Source organism: Myodes glareolus, chromosome 7, assembly GCF_982192425.1.
Source record: "Myodes glareolus chromosome 7, mMyoGla1.1, whole genome shotgun sequence".
Taxonomy (NCBI): domain Eukaryota; kingdom Metazoa; phylum Chordata; class Mammalia; order Rodentia; family Cricetidae; genus Myodes; species Myodes glareolus.
Genome location: NC_142032.1, coordinates 54,292,874 through 54,311,793, shown reverse-complemented (window position 1 = coordinate 54,311,793; position 18,920 = coordinate 54,292,874). Strand labels below are relative to the sequence as shown.

Below are 18,920 nucleotides of genomic sequence, written 5' to 3'. Positions count from 1 at the left end.
TCTTGTTCTTGTTCTTCTTCTTGTTCTTCTTGTTCTTGTTCTTGTTCTTCTTCTTCTTGTTCTTCTTCTTGTTCTTCTTGTTCTTCTTCTTCTTGTTCTTCTTCTTGTTTTTCTTGTTCTTGTTCTTGTTCTTGTTCTTGTTCTTGTTCTTGTTCTTGTTCTTGTTCTTGTTCTTGTTCTTCTTCTTCTTCTTCTTCTTCTTCTTCTTCTTCTTCTTCTTCTTCTTCTTCTTCTCCTTCTCCTTCTCCTTCTCCTTCTCCTTCTCCTTCTCCTCCTTCTCCTCCTCCTCATCCTCCTCCTCCTCCTCTTTCTTCTTTTCCTCCTCCTTCTTCTCTTCCTCCTCCTCCTCTTTCTCCTCTTCCTCCTCCTCCTCCTGGGTCTATTTCATTCCAAACCATGGGATTCTAAGTTGATTTACAATATCAGATATGACTTTCTGCCTCTGTAGGAAACTTTAAATCCAATCAGAAATAAATATTTTTCTAGTGCAACAATGACCATACTGTCCTGTAGGTTGGTTTTGTCATATGTAGGATAAAGTGCTAGGTAAGGCCATTGATGTCTTTTCTCTACCTGCAGTCTACACCACAACATCTGGAACTATGAAATGCAGCCAACAGTAGATAGTTTCCATTTTGGTTTTACAGTGTTCTCTATGACATGCAAAAATTTTGCATGGTGTCTTCAGGAATAGGGTCTTAACATTTAGTTACAGTAGGTAACCATGTGCAGTAATAACACATTGTATTGTTTTGGATACCTATGAACCTTTCCTGACCAGTAACACATATACTATTATTATATGCCTGGTACAGAGATTACTCCTTACTACCCCAGGTCTTTGGAAAGAATCATTGGCCACCCAAATATTCTACCCTCTTTAAAGTTCCTTCTTATAAATTATATTTTAAAATTAGCTTACTCAAGAGTAAATTTCCATAAGGCTTTATGGCCATGCTTCAGGGAGGTTCTGGAGGTAGGGATTGGAGGGATGAAAGAGAAGGATGGAAGTGATGTAAATGTTTTTCATTTAAATTTTTAAGAGCAATGAAAAGAATTTGAAAGAGGAAGAAGCACCCATATACATGAAATCACAGAAACAGTGATTGCTTACACAAGACCAGCACAAGATCAAGCAATCAAAATCCCAGCATTGAAGGGAGCAAAGCTCAGGACGCCCCACGCTTCATTGAAGATCTGTTAAAAGTTGTTGGTTCCTGGGGGCAGGGACCATTATCGTACTTTAGTGGTAGGCCAGTACTAGGTTACCTATGCTCCAGTGCACGTATAGGAAACATTATCCAAGCAACAGAAATGCAAAAAAAAAAAGAAATTAGAAAGGACATGAAGTTTGGAGAGGGATGTGTTCAGACATCTTGGAGTTTTAGGGGATATAAATGTTTGAGATTTTCATACTGATTTCTATACACATTTGAAATTCTAAGAATGAATGAAATAATAATAAGGAAATGTATGTAAAAGATGTAATTCTTGTGGGTCTAATTAGTTAAATTGTCCATGTGTTGTGCAAAGTCACTATTATTCAGCTTTGACTTCAAGTTTAAAATATCTGGAGGGTTGCAGAAAGCTACAATGATGGCTAAATATGCAGTTCATGACAGAATGCATCTGGAGCACTCAAATACTCAAATGTTCAAGATTTAGTAATGAGCACTGAAAAAAAAAATTCCCAGAAAGTAGATAGTTTGTAGTTCACTGCACCCATGCCTGAGCCCTAAGTTCCATTCTCTCTATTGACATAACTATACAAGTAAATAAATAAGATAGTGAACAGGTGCTATCTGTGCTCTGCTCTAAGAGGAGTCGTGGAAGAGGTTATGCTCTGATACATAGGATTCAGTAAAAAAAATTAAGGATCATGAATTATTTTATTCTAGGACCTCATTTGACAATTTCTGAATATAGGCAACAACTCATTACTACAACCTACTTGGTTACAGGAACCTCTCTAAGAAAATAGAATTATTAAAGCCGAGACTGGATGGTAGAAGTCAGGTGATAATGAAATTGGCAGCTGCAGAGTAAGGATTTGGAAGTTCACATTGAAGAATTTTGAACAATTTACAGGACAGGCTGTCATGTTGATTTCTTTCTCTTCCAGTGGGACCTGGTGTGTGGATCTCAGGTACTGGGTTCAGTCTCTAAATTTATATTCATGATTGGAAATTTGATAGGACCTTTCCTAGGTGGACACTTATCAGACAGGTGAGTGTCTGTGCTTTGTAGATCTCTCTGCATGTGAGTATTTTCATCAGCTACAACTCACTCACTCTTTAAAAAACAGTCCTGGCAGATTTGTTCCTTTATCCGCACCTTTGACCCTGGAGATCACTAAACACAAACAGATATTTCTGTTAGTGTTTAAAAGTCTATGTGTTGTGTTGACACAGAATTAATTCTTGTTAGACATGGAAGAAGTTCAAGAAAGTTTAAGACAATATGATAGACATGGTTTAGGAAATGAGAAAAGTTAACCACGGGGATTACACAAATTTTTTTTGTCTGCTATTTTTAACAAGAACTGTTTATTTCCCTGATGGAATCTTTGTCTTTTCCTCAGGTTTGGGAGGAGGTTAACCTTAATATGTGCTTTACTGCTGATGGCCATCAGTGGGAGCTGTGCAGCTTTGGCTCCCACCTTCTTCATCTACTGCTTACTTCGCTTCCTAACAGGGCTTTGTGTCATACCCACATACACAAATAGTATTTTACTCAGTAAGTCAGAGTTTTTGATGGACTTTGTTCAACCTTTTCTTTGTTGTGGATGTCCTTCCCACCCATAGTAGAAATCAAGGTTCATTTTTCTTTCCTTTCAGTGATAGAATGGACAAGCCACAAATTCAAAGTCTTGGTCACAACACTGACAATTTGTGCTCAATGTTTTGGACTCATACTAATGTCAGGCCTGGCATTTGTATTTCGAAATTGGCACCATCTCCAGCTGGTAGTGTCTGTGCCAATATTTTTCCTCCTTATACCCACAAGGTATGAGTGTTCTTTCCTCCTCTGTTTTGCAATCCTGAGATGACCATATCTTTTAAATCAGTACATAAGAAATGCATTTGTCACCATCTCTGTGAGCTCATATGTATATCAGTCCTGTTGTGTCCAGAAGACAAAATTTAGTTGATCATGTGGGTGATGTAATTAAGGAAAATGTATTCAGGGGTTCTTAATTTAAGGCACAGACATAAGATAAATAAACATTCCTTAAACAACCGAACAAAAAATATGGAAACCATGTGATGAAATGTCCCTCACATTCAGTTGTATGACTTCTAGTAAAATCTGTATCCATGTGAGGGGGACAGACCAATGTGGCTCCAGGTCTACATTCTAGGAATACAAGTGCACTGAATGGCTGATCATTTCCTGTTTTCCTAGGTAATATACCACGTGATATAAGATTATACATTCTTGTTATAACTGAACGACTGACAAATATTAAAATTTTATAAAACTGCTCAAGAATAAATTTAGTATATAGTAATATGACTCCTTGAGAAATATGAACAATATCTTCTTGAGTAGGTGGTTGCCTGAGTCAGCTAGGTGGCTGATTGTGACCAACAAACCCCAGAAGGGCTTACAGGAACTTAGAAAAGCTGCACGTATGAATGGAATGAAGAATTCTGAAGACACCTTAACCATGGAGGTGAGCATAATGCAAGATCATTATGACATATAGGAAACAAGGTTCACAAGTGTATGGGTTACTGCCCAAGAGACAATTTCCTATTATTAAATCATTAAATGCAGTTTTTTTCATTCAAAGATGACTTTGTAAGGAAAAGCCTTCATTGATTATTTCTTTCAATTTTAAACTTCTTATTAGAACATTTAAGCTATACATGATGCATTAAGTCTGAAATTTTATACATACATATATTGCATTGATTCACTTATACCCCCTCAATATTACCGTACCTGATGATTCTCATATACTTCCTAACAAGTCCTATTTCTACCTTCTATTATCCTGGCCTTTTTTGGTATCTTTCTTTTTTGTGATCTAATTTGTTTAATTAAGGTCATTTACTGAAACATGTTGAGGATTTAACTGTAGAAACATGGGCAACTTACCTGTGAGTACACTACTGAAGAAATGTCTATCTCTCTCTCAACAACCATTAGCTGCCCCTCTTTCCTCAGGAGGGAGTATGACTTTGTGAGGCCCTGTGAATTAACAATGACTAACTACACACAGATTGTGAAACAAAGATAGGGCTTATGAGCTCTTCTCTCAAAATTCCATCTACTCTCAAAAATGATATTTTGACTGTCATAACATTAGCAGGTCTTGTGCAGGTAAACACAGGAGATGAAAGCTCAAAGTTCCAATGTGCAATGCATGTCTGTAAGAAGAAGTCACACATTTCCCACCACTTCTCAAGGACCTTATCTTCACCTTTTCCATGGTGTTTCTATAACCTAGAAAGGAGTGAAAAAGACATTTCTCTTAGAGGTGATACTGAATAGTCACTCTCATTACTTTGACAGTTTCAAGTCTTCAAAGACTGCTACTCAAAAAATGCAAAATCTTCTTTATTAAAGCTTACAGGAGCTTTAACCTATGGCTACGAACAAAGACATTTAAAGACTACTTAAATTTCTTTAGTGATCAGAAGATACTATTATGAGCACTAGATGCCAGATATGGACCTTCAGAATTAAATGCTTTCCCTTCTGAGTTTCAGTCCTGCAGTAGGCCAGTTGTTTGTTGTTACATACCTACTCTTCTCTTTTGAAATGGGAATGTTTGTTCTGTTCCCTTGAATACTAGAAGGAAATTATGTATTTATATATAAAATTTTGAGTTATGAAGGTAAAAGCATTGGTAATATGATTTCCAAAACAAAGAAACATTTTACAGGCTTTTAGAAAAAAAGAGACCCACTTGAGTCTTAGATGAGCCTTGTATTTATATTTACCTATAGAGTCATTGCCTATCAAAATATAGAAATAAGATGTGGAAAGTTATGACCCAAAGATGATGTGTTATGATGTCAAGTTGACAAAAAGTAGAGCCATGATGGTTAACTTTGATTGCACCTCAACAAGATCACCTAGGAGAAAACTTGCAGACACATCTGTGAGGGATGACTTAGTTTAATTCACCCTCTCACCATTCCTCTGTGGGATTATCTTGATGACATGAACTGAAGATGTAACATGTACACTAAAGGACAAAAGAGCCTTGAGGTTGGGTCTTAGAGTATATAAGATGGAGCCTAGCTCAAATAGGCGCTCATCACCTTCTACAGCATGTCACAGCCTAAATGCTGTGCAGTCTCAAAATTTTAATTTATAAATAAATTAGTACACAGCTTTGGCATCAGTCTCTCTCAAAATTTCAGAACATAGTAAGAATACTGCCAGAATTTGTTGTTGTTGTTGTTGTTTCTATTGTTGTTTCTGTTGTTCCTCAAAAGGGGAAGATGAAATTCCTCCTCCCAAATTCTCAGTGAAGTGCCCTTTCCCATCTGAAGTCTCATGGAGAATGTCTTCACTGTTCAGATTTGTGTCAGCATTTAAGCATACAGAACTTCCACAAGAAACATCTTCTCTACTTTGCCTCTGAAACATTTCCCAAAATCCATCACCAAACCACAAGCATGGTCTAAAACATGGTCAGATTTTTCAAAATAACGACTGCATATATGGTACCAATTTATTTTGTTGACTACTTTTGTTTTGCTGTAACCAAGATCTCCATGAGCAATATTCATGTCAGAAACAACAAAACGGAGTAAAAAGGATTTGTGCTCATAGATTGACAGCAATCAGTTAGCCATAGTGAACAGGCATGGCAAGACTGAGACAGAGTTTGTGGTAAAGGCTTGTTACATCATGGTGGACCAAGAAGCCATAACTAAAGGCCAGCTACCCTATTTAAAGGACCACTCCCATGAGGTAATCTTTACTTCTTAATAGTTCCTCGGACTCTGAAACATACAACCAGCCAGAGAACCAACATCTCAGTATCACACTATGTATTCTTTCAACTATCAGGACTCTAAAATGGGCATAAAGACCTTGAAAGGAATTCATTTTTCTAAGTCTGTTTTCCACCCAGGGAGGTAATAACTAGGCATTGAAGAAGAATGAGATACACAGAAATAAAGCAAAAAAAAAAAACAGGCAGACGTGTACATACACACGAATGCACGTATGAGAGAACCACAGTAATTTGCTATGTCATTCAAATTCATTATGGTATGACTGGAGTTTTTGACAAGATTCTTAGTAACTCTTCACTTGATGTCAACATTCTGTAGCCACATACTATTTTGAGGATCCTCTCTAGAAAAAGCATGAGTTTCCTTTATTTATTTGGCTCTCACTTCTTATTCCTTTGATTATGCTTTCCTTAGGTCCCTGATGTTTGTGTTTTTCACTAGACAGAACTAGTAGATACTGCTCTGGTATTCTGTGAGTGCTCATTATTTTGTGAGAATTAAACAGTTCTTGATGCTGTTGCTGAAGGTTGTGAGAACCACCATGAGGGAAGAGCTGGAGGCCGCACAAATAAAACCTGCTCTGTGTGACTTATTCCGCACCCCCAACTTACGAAGGCGTATATTTCTCCTGTGCCTTTTGAGGTAGGCTTCACATGGTGAGTCTTAAAACAGTATAGAAATGAATTTTTCCAACAACCAAGTTGAAAATAAAAATTGTGGGATTTCTATATCTTTTGGCATTCAAGGGGTTTTGAATATAGAAATACAGAACTAATTTATACAGTAAGGGGTATGTCTACAGCACCCTGACAGATTTATCAATACAGACTCATGGTGAATCTTCAATCATATTCCAGACTTCTCTGTGCTCACCATTTTCCATTTTCCATTTCAAAGGAGACAAAATTTCAAAAGTAAATTATGTAAGTGTATACATTTCAATTAATACAAACAAAGGCAAAGTTATATCCTCACTTGGAGAAAGCCCAGTTAGGGCCACAGGAGGGTTCAGTTCACTTGCAAGTAAAAAATTAATTTCCTCCAAATTTCAACAGAGAAAACCAACTTTAAGGGCAAGTACCATTCCCAACAGTATGTGACCAACACAAATCTGGCTCAATGGTATCTTCGGAGGGATTTTTTTTTGTGTCTCATAATGTTGTGTCAGGGCATTTTGTTTTTATCTTACAAGTCATTTATGTCATTATTGAGTCCTGTATTGTGTTTTAATGGGATACTTGTGTATGTATGAACATGTGTCTCTGCATGTATATGTGTTTCTTTTGCTTTCCTCTTTTGTTCTTTTTTTGTTTGTTTATCTTGTCCTATTCTGAATTATTTATGCTTTATCTTACCATAGTATATTGTGATTCCTTAGATTCCTGTGTATTTTCTAATGAGAGACAGTAAGGGTGAAGTCCCACATGTTAGGGAAAGTGAAGAAGACCTGGGAGGAGTTGGGGGATGGGGAACTTATTCAGAATATATTGTATAAAAAATCTATTTTTAATGAAAAACAAAAAGACCATGAAACTTGGAGTGGTAAGAATGCACTTGTGGGCCTGGGAGAAGTTATGAGGAAGAATGTCATAAAAGACACTGTATATGATTCTCTTGTATAAGCAAAATATTTTTAAAATTGAAAAAAGTTATAATCATCACTAAGTTCAAGTTATAGGGAAAAAAGATCTCTAAAAACCTAACTGGATCTATCATGCCTCCCACAAAGTCTCTACCTCTCCTTAAAACCCAACAGTAATGATATCACATGTCTACATATGATGATTTCATGATCATTATTAAATTATCAATCAAGTAAATATTCCAAAATACAGATAGGCCATTATACTTTATCAACTAAAACAAACTTCTGGGGATAATCATATTTTTGCTTTTGGACACGAATTCTAAGTAGTATATGTAACTTTCCTCTTTGTTTCTTATAGATTTACAATAGCAATACCTATATTTGGATTTGGCCTCCATCTCCAACACCTGAAAAGTAATGTCTTCCTAATGCAGTGTCTCACTGCTGCATCATCCATCCCAGCCTCTTTTGCTGCAATGTTTTTGCTGAATCACATTGGCCGTAGAATAAGTCAATTCTTTTTCTCTTTCCTGTTGGGAATCTCCATACTGGCCATAGTGTCTGCTTCTGAAGGTGAATAAAGAGTTTATGGTGAGAGGGGGAAAATATCCAGTCCCCTTTCCCCAGTGTTTTACAGGTCCTTCCTATTTATGAGAAAAAAATACATCCAGAGAATTTTCTGTAACCAGACATTGAGGAATATTCTTCCACTCACATACTGAGAGAAGAGACAAAAATCAGTAAGTTTAGTTTAAATATGTGAAAGTATCTGGAACATGAAGCCATTTATACCAAAGTATCTGCAGGTCAGTAATGGATCATTTGTTCATTGTTTAGTTACATTTTAAATTAAAATGTAATTACATCATTTTCTGCTTCATTGTCCTCCCTGCAATCACTCTGGAGCATCTGCCCCTACCCCATTCAAGCTCAATAATATTTTCATAGCAGTAATGTATGTTTTAGATACTATAATTCCAATCAGAAATGACGCTTCCTCTGTCCCACTGAGTCTTGTTGCTTTAAATTCAGTGACAAGATGTTTTTCAAGCTGTATGAATGCAGTTATGACTCTTGGATCACTACAAGTACAACCCTAGTTATGAAAGTTGTATCAAGATACTAAATATTGCTTGTACTGAAGTGCAAACAAAGTGCAAGGCAGTAGGAGTAGAACAGCAGCAGGACTGCCAGACTTAAATTGTGGAGTTAAGTGGACGCATGCAGTGAGTACAGTACCCAGGCAGTCTTCAAGTTTGTTTTAAATCTCCATGACTCTTGAATATCAGCAGCAACTCCTGCTTCTTGCGTTTTCTCAAAACACCTTCCAATGTTCAAGTTTTTGAGACTTTAGTTAATAGAAAATGGCTCTATGAAAATGCTAATGATTGTCCTAGAAGTCATTATTCTTGAATCTTGAAACACTCTTGGAAAAAGAGCTGATCCCCAACTTGTCTACATATGTCCTTCCATAACATACCTCTGTCTTATTGAGCATTGAAAAATGAATAAACATCTTGTGTGAATATTTGGAGTCTCTCAAAATGCAGTGCCATGAGAAATACAACTTCTATTCTTCCAATGTTTATTTTGTTTTCAGAACATTTACTTTTGTTTTTGACATTCATGCAGGTGTATATAAAATGTACTCTGGTCGTGTTCACTCTCCATCATTCTTGTTCATGTCTTATTCCGGTTGAGTGTTTGAATGTGTACACGGACCTCATTAATTTTCCCACGAAAGCCCTACATTATGTTGGAAGGACATAGTGGGTAGAAAAGATGAAAGTTGATTAGTAATTCCTTACTTTCATCAACTCCTGAAATTTGCTACAAGTATTGATTCTCCATAAACCAGTACATGGAGATAGGTGACCTTTCTTAAATTAATTTTAACTGTGGACTTTTACCTCTGTAAATTTTTCCACTTTATATGTCACCCCTAAGGGTGGAAAGCAACTTCCTTCACCTGACAATGACCACTGTCCCTGATTTCCTCTTCACAGAAATGCAGATACTGCGTGGAGTTTTGATAACATTGACTGGAGCAAGTACTTATGCGGTTCTTAGTGGTAACAATCTACACATAAATGAGCTAATCCCCACTGTGATCAGGTACATGACTTGGTGTAAACACCTGGGTAGCTATCAACAGTGATCAATTGTAGTGATTACAAAACTGGCCAAAGTTTCTCAAAAGTTTGATTTATGCATGATACATTAAGTCCAGCTGTGAACCAGCTATACGCACTAATAAAGATCTTATAGGAATATTTGGAATCACCCAAAACGTAAGTAATGTGAGGGATAAGAATTCTGTTCCTTTCACTTCTCATTAGGTTTTTCTGACATTTATTTTTGTTCTAACATTTTTCCTACAGATCTAGACTGTATTGTGGTTATGTTCACCTCTATCACTCTTGTCCATGTGCCATTTCTGCTGGTGCCACCTCTGCCCTCATATCTTGGTGTTCATGTATGTGTGTGTGTGTGTGTGCTCAAGCACCCTTGCATGTGCTCATGGACCTGTCTTAAAGTGCATATAAGTAATGGGTTTCATCATAACATTATCATAATTTTTCAGCCTTCTATACCTCCTTCTACAAGCACTTCTTTCTGCTAGTATCAGCCTTTCTCCACGTCATTTCATTTCAATGTATGCTACTAATCTCGCTCCCTCATTCAAAACTTTTAACATTATAAATTTTATCATAAAAAATCTTTGAGAACAAAATGAACATCACACACACCAAAATTAGCTATATACAAAATAAATGCATTTCAAGAACTTCTATCCAGTTAGAACAGCAATTCTTAAGCTGTAGAGCTTCGCATTCAATTTTACACTTTCACCATCACATACATTTCTCTGTCCTCACCCACCACCAAAAGTGAAAAAGTTCACGACACAGAACTGACAAAACATTTACCTTTATATCCTCTTTTATGTCTCCTGCACATTACAAGAATTCATTCCTGCCATATTCCCTAATATTCCATCTGTCTTCTTCTCTTTACACTTGTTACAATGTACAAATGTATACATTTGTTTACAGATGTGTACATATTATTAACTACAGTCTTCAAATGAGGGATAAAATGTGCTTTCCTTTCACGGCTGTGAGGCATCACTTATACTTTCTAAGTCTATCCATTGTCCTACAAATGCGTAATTTCATTTTTCTTGAGAGTAGAGTAGGATTCCATATATATATATGCATATATATATATATATTTACAGTAAATTTTTGTTATCCATTCAACCGTTGCTGAGCAACATTCATTCTAGGCAGGTCTTTGGTATCATAAATATATTTCTAAAGCAAAATTTGGAGGCTTCAGTGTTTATGTCCAAACATGCAATTGCTTGGTCCTTTGGTAGTTATAGTTGCAATTTTTTTTAGCAATCTTAAACCAGTTTTCTCAGCAGCTGTATTAATTTGCACCATACCATCAGTGAATTAATGATCCCCACTCTATACAGCTCCTCAAATATTTGTTGTCAGATTTCTTGATGATGACCATTCTGACCAAGGTGAGGTGATATCTCAAAGCAATTTAAATTTGCCTTTCCATGATTTCTAGGGATACTGAACATGTTTTAAAAGAGTTTGGCATTTTGTGTTCACTTCTTTCTTTTTAAATGCCATCTATTCAGTTTACTAGCCTATTTGTTGATCAACAGCTTCTTTTATTTAGTCTTTAATATCTACAATTTGTAAATTCTGGATATTCAGCCCTGCCTTAAGTATAGCTGGTAAAGGTTTTCTTCAAAGCTGAATGCTCTGCTGATCCTTTCCTTTCCTTTGCTGTGCAGAGATTTTATCTCCACTTAGTCTCATCCACTGGTAAGGGGATTTGTTTCTGCCATTGGCGTTCTATCTAGAAAGTTCGGCTTACCCCAATACCTTACATGGTATCCCTATGTTTGTGCTTAGATATTTCAAATTTTAGGCTTTTTTCTTTTTTCTTATTTATTTAAAAATAGGGAAAAAACTGCCTTTTTTCATTTTACATATCAATCCCAGTTCCCAATTCCTCCTCTCTTCCTATTCCCTCCACACACCCCCCACTCCACATCCACTTCTCAGAGAGGATAAGGCAGTTGGTTTGGGGGAAGATTCAAGGACCTCCCTCCTATATCTAGGCTGAGCAGGGTATTCATCCAAAGATTATGGGTTCCCAAAAACTCAGTACAAGCAGTAGGAATAAATGCTGGTGCCACTACAAGTGGCCCCACAGTGTGCCCCAGCCACTGTCACCCACATTCAGAGTGTCTTGTTTGGTCATTTCCTGTTCGACTGGAGGTGGTGAACTCCCATCAGCTCAGGTAAATTGCTGCAGTGGGTATCCACATCATGGCCTTGACCTCTGCTCATATTCTCACTCCTCCCACTCTTCAACTGGATTTTGGGAGCTCAGCCCAGTGCCCCACTGTGGGTCTCTGCCCTTGTTTCCATCAGTTGCTGGATGAAGGTTCTATGGTGACATTTAGGATATTCATCAGTCTGACTACTAGGCAAGGGCAGTTCGGGCACTCTCTCCACTATTGCTTAGGGTCTTAGCTGGAGTCATCCTTCTGAATTCCTGGGAATTTCCCTAGTGCCAGGTTTCTTGCCAGTCCCACAATGGCTCCCTCAATCAAAATACCATTTTCCTTACTCTGCATCTCTGTCCCTCCTCTCTCTCAACTATCCCATTACCTCAAGTTCTCCTTCACCCTCTCCTTCTCCATTCCTTTTCCCCTTCCACTTTTCCTTCTTCCCACACCACTATGTTCCCAATTTTGTTAGAAAATCTTGTCTATTTCCCCTTCCCAGGTAGATTTATATTTTTTCCCCACAGGGTTCACCTTGCTACTTAGCTTCTCTAGTGTCATGGACTATAGGCTCATTATTTTTTGCTTTACAACTAGTAAAGCACTCCTAAGTGAGTACATACCATGTTCATCTTCCTGGGTCTGGGTTACCTCCCTCAGGATGGGTTTGTATGTTCCATCCATTTGTATGCAAATTTCAAGACGTCATTTATTTTTTAACCAGTGAGTAGTACTCCACTGTGTAAATGCACCACATTTTATTTATCCATTCCTCAGTTGAGGGGCATCTAGGTTGTTTCCAGGTTCTGGCTATTGGAAATAATGCTGTTATGAACATAGTTGAACAAATACCCTTGCAATAGTATTGAGCATCCTTTGAGTATATGCCTGAGAGTGCTATTGCTGGGTCCTGAGGGTAGGCTGATTCCCAATTTTCTAAGGAACCACCATACTGATCTCCAGAATGGTTGTATAAGTTTGCATTCCTACCAGCAATGTAGGAGTGTTCCCCTTACTACATATCCTCTCTACCATAAGCCATCATTGATGAGTTTGATCTTGGCCATCTGACAAGTATAAGATGATATCTTAGACCCATTTTGATTTGCTTTTCCTGATGGCTAAGGATGTTGAACATTTTGTTAAGTGTCTTTTAGACATTTGTGATTCTTCTGTTGAGAATTATGTTTAGTTCTGTATCACATTTTTAATTGGATTACTAGGAATTTTGATGCCTAATTTCTTGAGTTCTTTATATATTTTGGAGATGAGGCCTCTGTCTGATGTGGAGATTGGTGAAGATCTTTTCCCATTCAGTAGGCTGCCTTTTTGTCTTACTGACTGTGTCCTTAGTATTACAGAAGCTTTTCTGTTTCAGGGGGGTCCCATTTACTTATTGTTGCTGTCAGTATCTGTGCTACTACTGGTGTTATATTTAGGAAGTGGTCTTCTGTGCCCATGTATTCAAGGCTTATTTCCACTTTCCTGTCAGGTTTAGTGTAGTCACATTTATATTGAGGTCTTTAATCCATTTGGGCTTGAGTTTTGTGCATGGGGACAGATATGAATCTATTTGCATTCTACTACATGTTGACATCCATTATGCCAGTACCATTTGATGAAGATGATTTCTTTTTTCTATTGTATAATTCTAGTTTTTTTGTCAAGATCCAGATGTTCATAGGTGTGTTAATTAGCATCCAGGTCTTTAATTTTATTCCATTGGTCAACTTGTCTGTTTTTATTCCCATACCAAACTGTTTATCCTACTGTAGCTCTATAATAGAGCTTGATGTCAGGGATGGTGATGTCTCTGAAAGTTCCTTTATTATACAGGATTGTTTTGACTATCCTGGATTTTTTGTTTTTCCATATGAAGTATATTATTGTTCATTCAAGGTCTGGGGAGAATTATTTTGGGTTTTGATGGGCATTGCATTGAATCTACAGATTGTTGTTTGGTAAGATTGCCATTTTTTTATGTTAATCCTAGCTATCCAAAAGCGTGGGAGATCTTTCCTTTTTCTGGTATCATCTTCGTTTTCTTTCTTCAAAGACTTAAAGTTCTCGTTGAACAGGGTCTTTCACTGATGTGGTTAGTGTTTACCCAAGATATTTTATGTTATCTGTGGCTATTGTGACAGGTGATGTTTATCTGATTTCTTTCTCAGCTTCTTTATCATTTTTATATAGGAGGGCTACTGATTTTTTTTGAGTCGATCTTGTATCTTGCCACATTAATGAAGTTATTTATCAGCTGTAGGAGTTCCCTGGCAGAGTTTTTGGAGTTACTTATCATCTGCAAATAGCTAAAGTTTGACTTCTTTCTTCCATTCCAATTTGAATCCCGTTGACCTCTTTTTGCTGTTTTATTGCTCTAGCCAGAACTTCAAGAGCTATGTTGAATAGATATGGAGAGAGTGGAAAGCCTTGTCTTCTTCTTGATTTTAGTGGGATCACTTTGAGTTTCACTCCATTTACTTTAACCATTGCTCTTAGTTTGCTGTATATTATTTTATTCTGTTTGGATATATTCCTTGTATCCCTGATCTCTCCAAGACCTTTATCATGAAGAGGTGTTGGATTTTGTCAAATGTTTTTTTTGTCATATGTTTTTTTCTTTCATTTTATTTATATGGGGGATTACATTGATAGATTTTTGTTATTTTGAACCATCCCTGCATCTCAGGGATGAAGCCAACTTGATAATGGTGGATGATTTTTTTTTGATGTGTTCTTGGATTTTTTTGTCAGTACTTTATAGAGTACTTTTACATCTATGTTCATGAATGAGATGGGTTGTTATTGGTTGAGTCTTTGTGTGGTTCATTTTCAGGGTAAATGCAGCCTCATAAAAATGAGTTTGGCATTGGTCCTTCTGTTCCTATTATGTGGAACACTTTGAGGAATATAAATATTAGCTCTTCTTGGAAGTTCTGGTAGAATTCTGTACTAAATCCATTCAGCCCTGGGCTTTTTTGGTTGGGAGGCTTTAGATGACTGCTTCTATTTCCTTGTAGGTTATAGGTCTATGTAAATTGTTCACCCAGTCTTGATTTAATTTTGGTATGTGGTACCTATCCATAAAATTGTCTGCTTCTTTTATGTTTTCCAATTTTGTGGCGTACAGGTTTTTGTAGTCTGACCTAATGACTTTCTGGGTTTCCTTGGTGTCTATTGTTATATCCCCCTTTCCATTTCTGATTTTGTTAATTTGGATATTCTCTCACTGCATTTTGATTAGTTTGGATAAGGGTTTGTCTATCTTGTTGATTTTCTCAAAGAACCAGCTCTTTGTTTCATTGATTACTTGTATTGTTTTCTTTGTTTTTATACTATTGATTTCAGCCCTCAATTTGATTATTTCTTGTCATATACTCCTCCTGGGTGCGTCTGCTTCTTTCTATTGTGGAGTTTTCAGGTGTGTTGTTAAGTCACTAGTGTAAAATGTCTCCACTTTCTTTATGTGGGCACTTAGTGCTATGAACTCTCCTCTTAGCACTGCTTACATAGTCATCCATAGGTTTGGGTATGTTGTGCCTTCATTTTTGTTGAATTCTAGGAAATTTTTATTTTTTTTCTTTATTTCTTCTATAACCCAGGGGTGGTTCAGTTGCTCACTGTTCAATTTCCATGAGTTTGTAGGCTTTCTACAATTAATGTTGTTGCTAAATTCTAACTTTATACCATGGTGATCTGATAAGATACAAGGATTTATTCCTATTTTTTGTATCTGTTGAGTTTTGCTTTGTTACTGAGCATGTGGTCAATTTTAGAGAATGTTCTATGAGGTCCTTAAAAGAACGTATATTTATTGTGTTTGGGTGGAATGATCTGTAGATGTCCATTCAGTCCATTTGAGTCATGACATCTGTTAGTTCTCTTATTTCTCTGTTAAGTTTCTGTTTGATTGACCTGTCCATTGGGGAGAGTGGGGTATTGCAATCTCCTACTATTAGTCTCTTGTGTTTGATGTGTGATTTAAGGTTCAGTAATGTTTCTTACATATGTGGGTGCTCTTGTATTTGGGGTATCGATGTCCAGGATAGAGACTTTATCTTCATGGATTGTTCCTGTTATTGTTGGAGGAGGGACTACTTGTTTCTCCCAGCCTCTCAGCTAGCTTAAACCCAAAATAATCACACAGAAAACTGTATTTATTAAATCACTGCTTGGTCCATTAGCTCTAGCTTCTTATTGGCTATTTCTTACATCTTAACACATTTCACACCATGTTATGAGTATAAACTTTGCTTCTCCATCTCTTCTGACTGATTTATTTTGGTGTCTGTTTTGTTAGATATTAGTATTGCTACACCTGCTTGTCTCTTGGGTCTATTTGATTGGAAAATCTTTTCCCAATCCTTTACTCTGAGGAAATGCCTGTCTTTGAGGTTGGGTTGTGTTTCTTTTATGCAGCAGAAGGATGGATCCTCCTTTATACATTCCCTTAGCCTGTGTCTTTTTACAGGTGAATTGATTCCATTGATATTAAGAAATAGTAATGATCATTGATTGCTAATTCCTGTTATTTTTTTGGTAGTAGTTTTGTTTGTCTCCCTTCAGATGGTTTTCTGGTGTGAGGTTATCTCTTGCCTGTGTTTTTGTGGGTGCATTTAACTTCCTCAGGTTGGAGATTTCCTTCTATTTTTTTCTGTAGGGCTGTATTTGTGAATAGGTTTGTTTAAACCTGGTTTTGTCATGGAATATTTTGTTTTCTCCACTGATGAAGATCGAAAACTTTGCTGTGTATATTTATCTGTGCTTGTATTTGTGTTTTCTTAGTTTCTGCAGCACATCTTTCCAGGGCCTTCTGGCTTTCATGGTTTCCATTGAGATGTCGGGAAAAATTCTGAAAGGTCTACCTTTATATGTAACTTGATATTTTTCCTTTGCAGCTCTTATTATTCTTTCTTTTTTCTGTATGTTTTCTGTTTTGGTTATTATAAGGCGAAGACACACTTTTTTTTTGGTCCTATCTGTTTGATGTTCTATAAGCTTCTTGTGCTTTTATAGGGGTATTTTTCTTTAGTATGGAAAAGTTTTCTTCTACAATTTTGTTAAATATATTTTCTGTGCCTTTGAGCTGGAATTCTTCTATCCCTATTATTCGGAGGTTTGGCCTTTTCATGGTGTCCCAGATTTCCTGGATATTTTGTGTTAGTAATTTGTTGGATTTAATGCTTTCTTTGATCAAATGAACCTATTTTCTTTATAGTATCTCCAACACCTAAGATTATATCTTTTATCTCTTGTATTCCATTGTCTATGCTTTCCTCTGCAGCTCCCATTTGTTTACCCAGATTTTCCATGTCCAGAATTTCCTCCCTTTGTATTTTTTTTATTGCCTCTACTTCAGTTTTCAAGTCTTGAACTGTTGGAACTGTTTCATTTGCCAGTTTGATTGTTTTCTTTTCTTGATTTTCTTGAGTTTCTTTGATATGTTTATTGAATTCTTCCAATTTTTGTTTGCCTTTTCCTCCATTTCTTTAAGGAAATTTTTCATTTCCTTTTTAAAGGTCTTCATCATCCTCATAAAGCTATGTTGAAAATTGTTTACTTCTGCTTCTTCTGTGTTAGGATGATTAAGTCTTCCTGTTTTATGACCTCTGGGCTCTGGTGTTACCATGTTGCTTTTTAGGTTGTTGAATGAATTCTTGCATTGGCACCTACCCATCTCTTCCTCCGATTGTTGCTCACAGTCTATTTGCATCTTGGTCCAATCCTTGCAGTGGCTTTGTGTGTCTTTGGGAACTGTTCTTGGTCTGCTCTATACTGCCAGTGTCTCAGGGAACCTCTGAAATCTCTCTTGGACTCCTTTCTTGACCTGCTCTCTTGGTTTGCTCTATTGGTCCACTCTGTAATGTCACAGAATTCCTTGCTTGGTTCTCTCTTTTCATCCTCTCTGTGTTGTTGCAGTTTGTGTTTCAAAGTTCCACTGAAATTGCAGTGGACAGGTATTAGAGGGTTTAGGGGCAGAGTGGGACATATAGTTTGTAGGGTTCAATGGATGGGATGGAGGTGTTAGAACAGCTTACATGCAGGAAACTTGTCTGCTGACTGGCTAGAGAAGCTAAGGCAGGTGGGAGAGGAACCCAGGTATTTACCCTGGTATGGAAGGCCTAGATAATGGGATTTCCAGCCGGGTGAGTGGCCACTCACCTCTTGGTCCTCTGTGTAGTGGCAGGCTGTGTTGACTGTGTTTCATAACACTAGAATTTCAGTAGGTTTATTTATTCTCTAAATTAATATTAGTAGTACAGTAATTTCTATAATATTTATTCTGTTAATTCAGGAATGTGAAATTTCTTCCAATCATCTGGCTTCTTCTTTGATTTTCTTCATATCTTTAATTTTCATTGTAGAGGTCTTTTACCTCTTTGGTTAGATTCATATCTTTATCCTTCTTTGAAGGAAGTTACTTTGAATGGGATGCTTTTCATAGCTTCTTTCCTGAGAGTAGTCAGATGGTATAAGTGAAGGCTACTGAAATTTATAATGATTTCTGTTCTGCAACATCACTTTAAGGATTTAATAGGTCAAAGAGTTTTCTGTTAGAGTCAAAAAGCTCTTTTAAGTAAAGAATCATGTCGTATGCAAATAGAGACAATTTGACTTTTTCCTTTACTGATGCTATCTATGTGTTCTGTGTATTTCTCATGTTCTAATTGCTATAGTTAAACTTCAAGCACTATATCAAATATGAGAGAAATGAGTTCTTCATGTGTTCCTGGATTCAGTTTGCAAGAATTTTGTTAAGTTTTTTATATCTATGCTAATTATAATAATTGGTATCTAGGTTTTTTATTGTTTCATTCTTTTGTGGTTTTGGTATCAGGATACTACTGGATTTATTGAATGAATTTGGCAGTATTCATTAACTTTCTATTGTGTGAACAAATTAAAAAGCATGGGTCTGGGGTCTTACTTAAATGTTTGATGGAATTTAGCAGTGAATCTATCTGGTCCTAGGCTTTTCTTTGAGGGAAGGCTTTCAATAACCACTCAAATTTCATTCCCTGTAATGGGTCTC

General features: G+C 36.7%; 1 protein-coding gene across 1 annotated transcript in view; it reads left to right on the top strand.

The window, feature by feature from the left end:
• Positions 1 to 18,920, top strand: part of LOC125415707 (solute carrier family 22 member 19-like) — a 31,638-nt gene that overhangs the window by 2,348 nt on the left and 10,370 nt on the right. Inside the window, 7 exon segments of the mRNA XM_048458176.3 lie at positions 2,123 to 2,226; positions 2,582 to 2,736; positions 2,838 to 3,006; positions 3,553 to 3,676; positions 6,508 to 6,623; positions 7,928 to 8,142; positions 9,576 to 9,684. Of these exon segments, the coding sequence (XP_048314133.2) occupies positions 2,123 to 2,226; positions 2,582 to 2,736; positions 2,838 to 3,006; positions 3,553 to 3,676; positions 6,508 to 6,623; positions 7,928 to 8,142; positions 9,576 to 9,684 (992 nt within the window).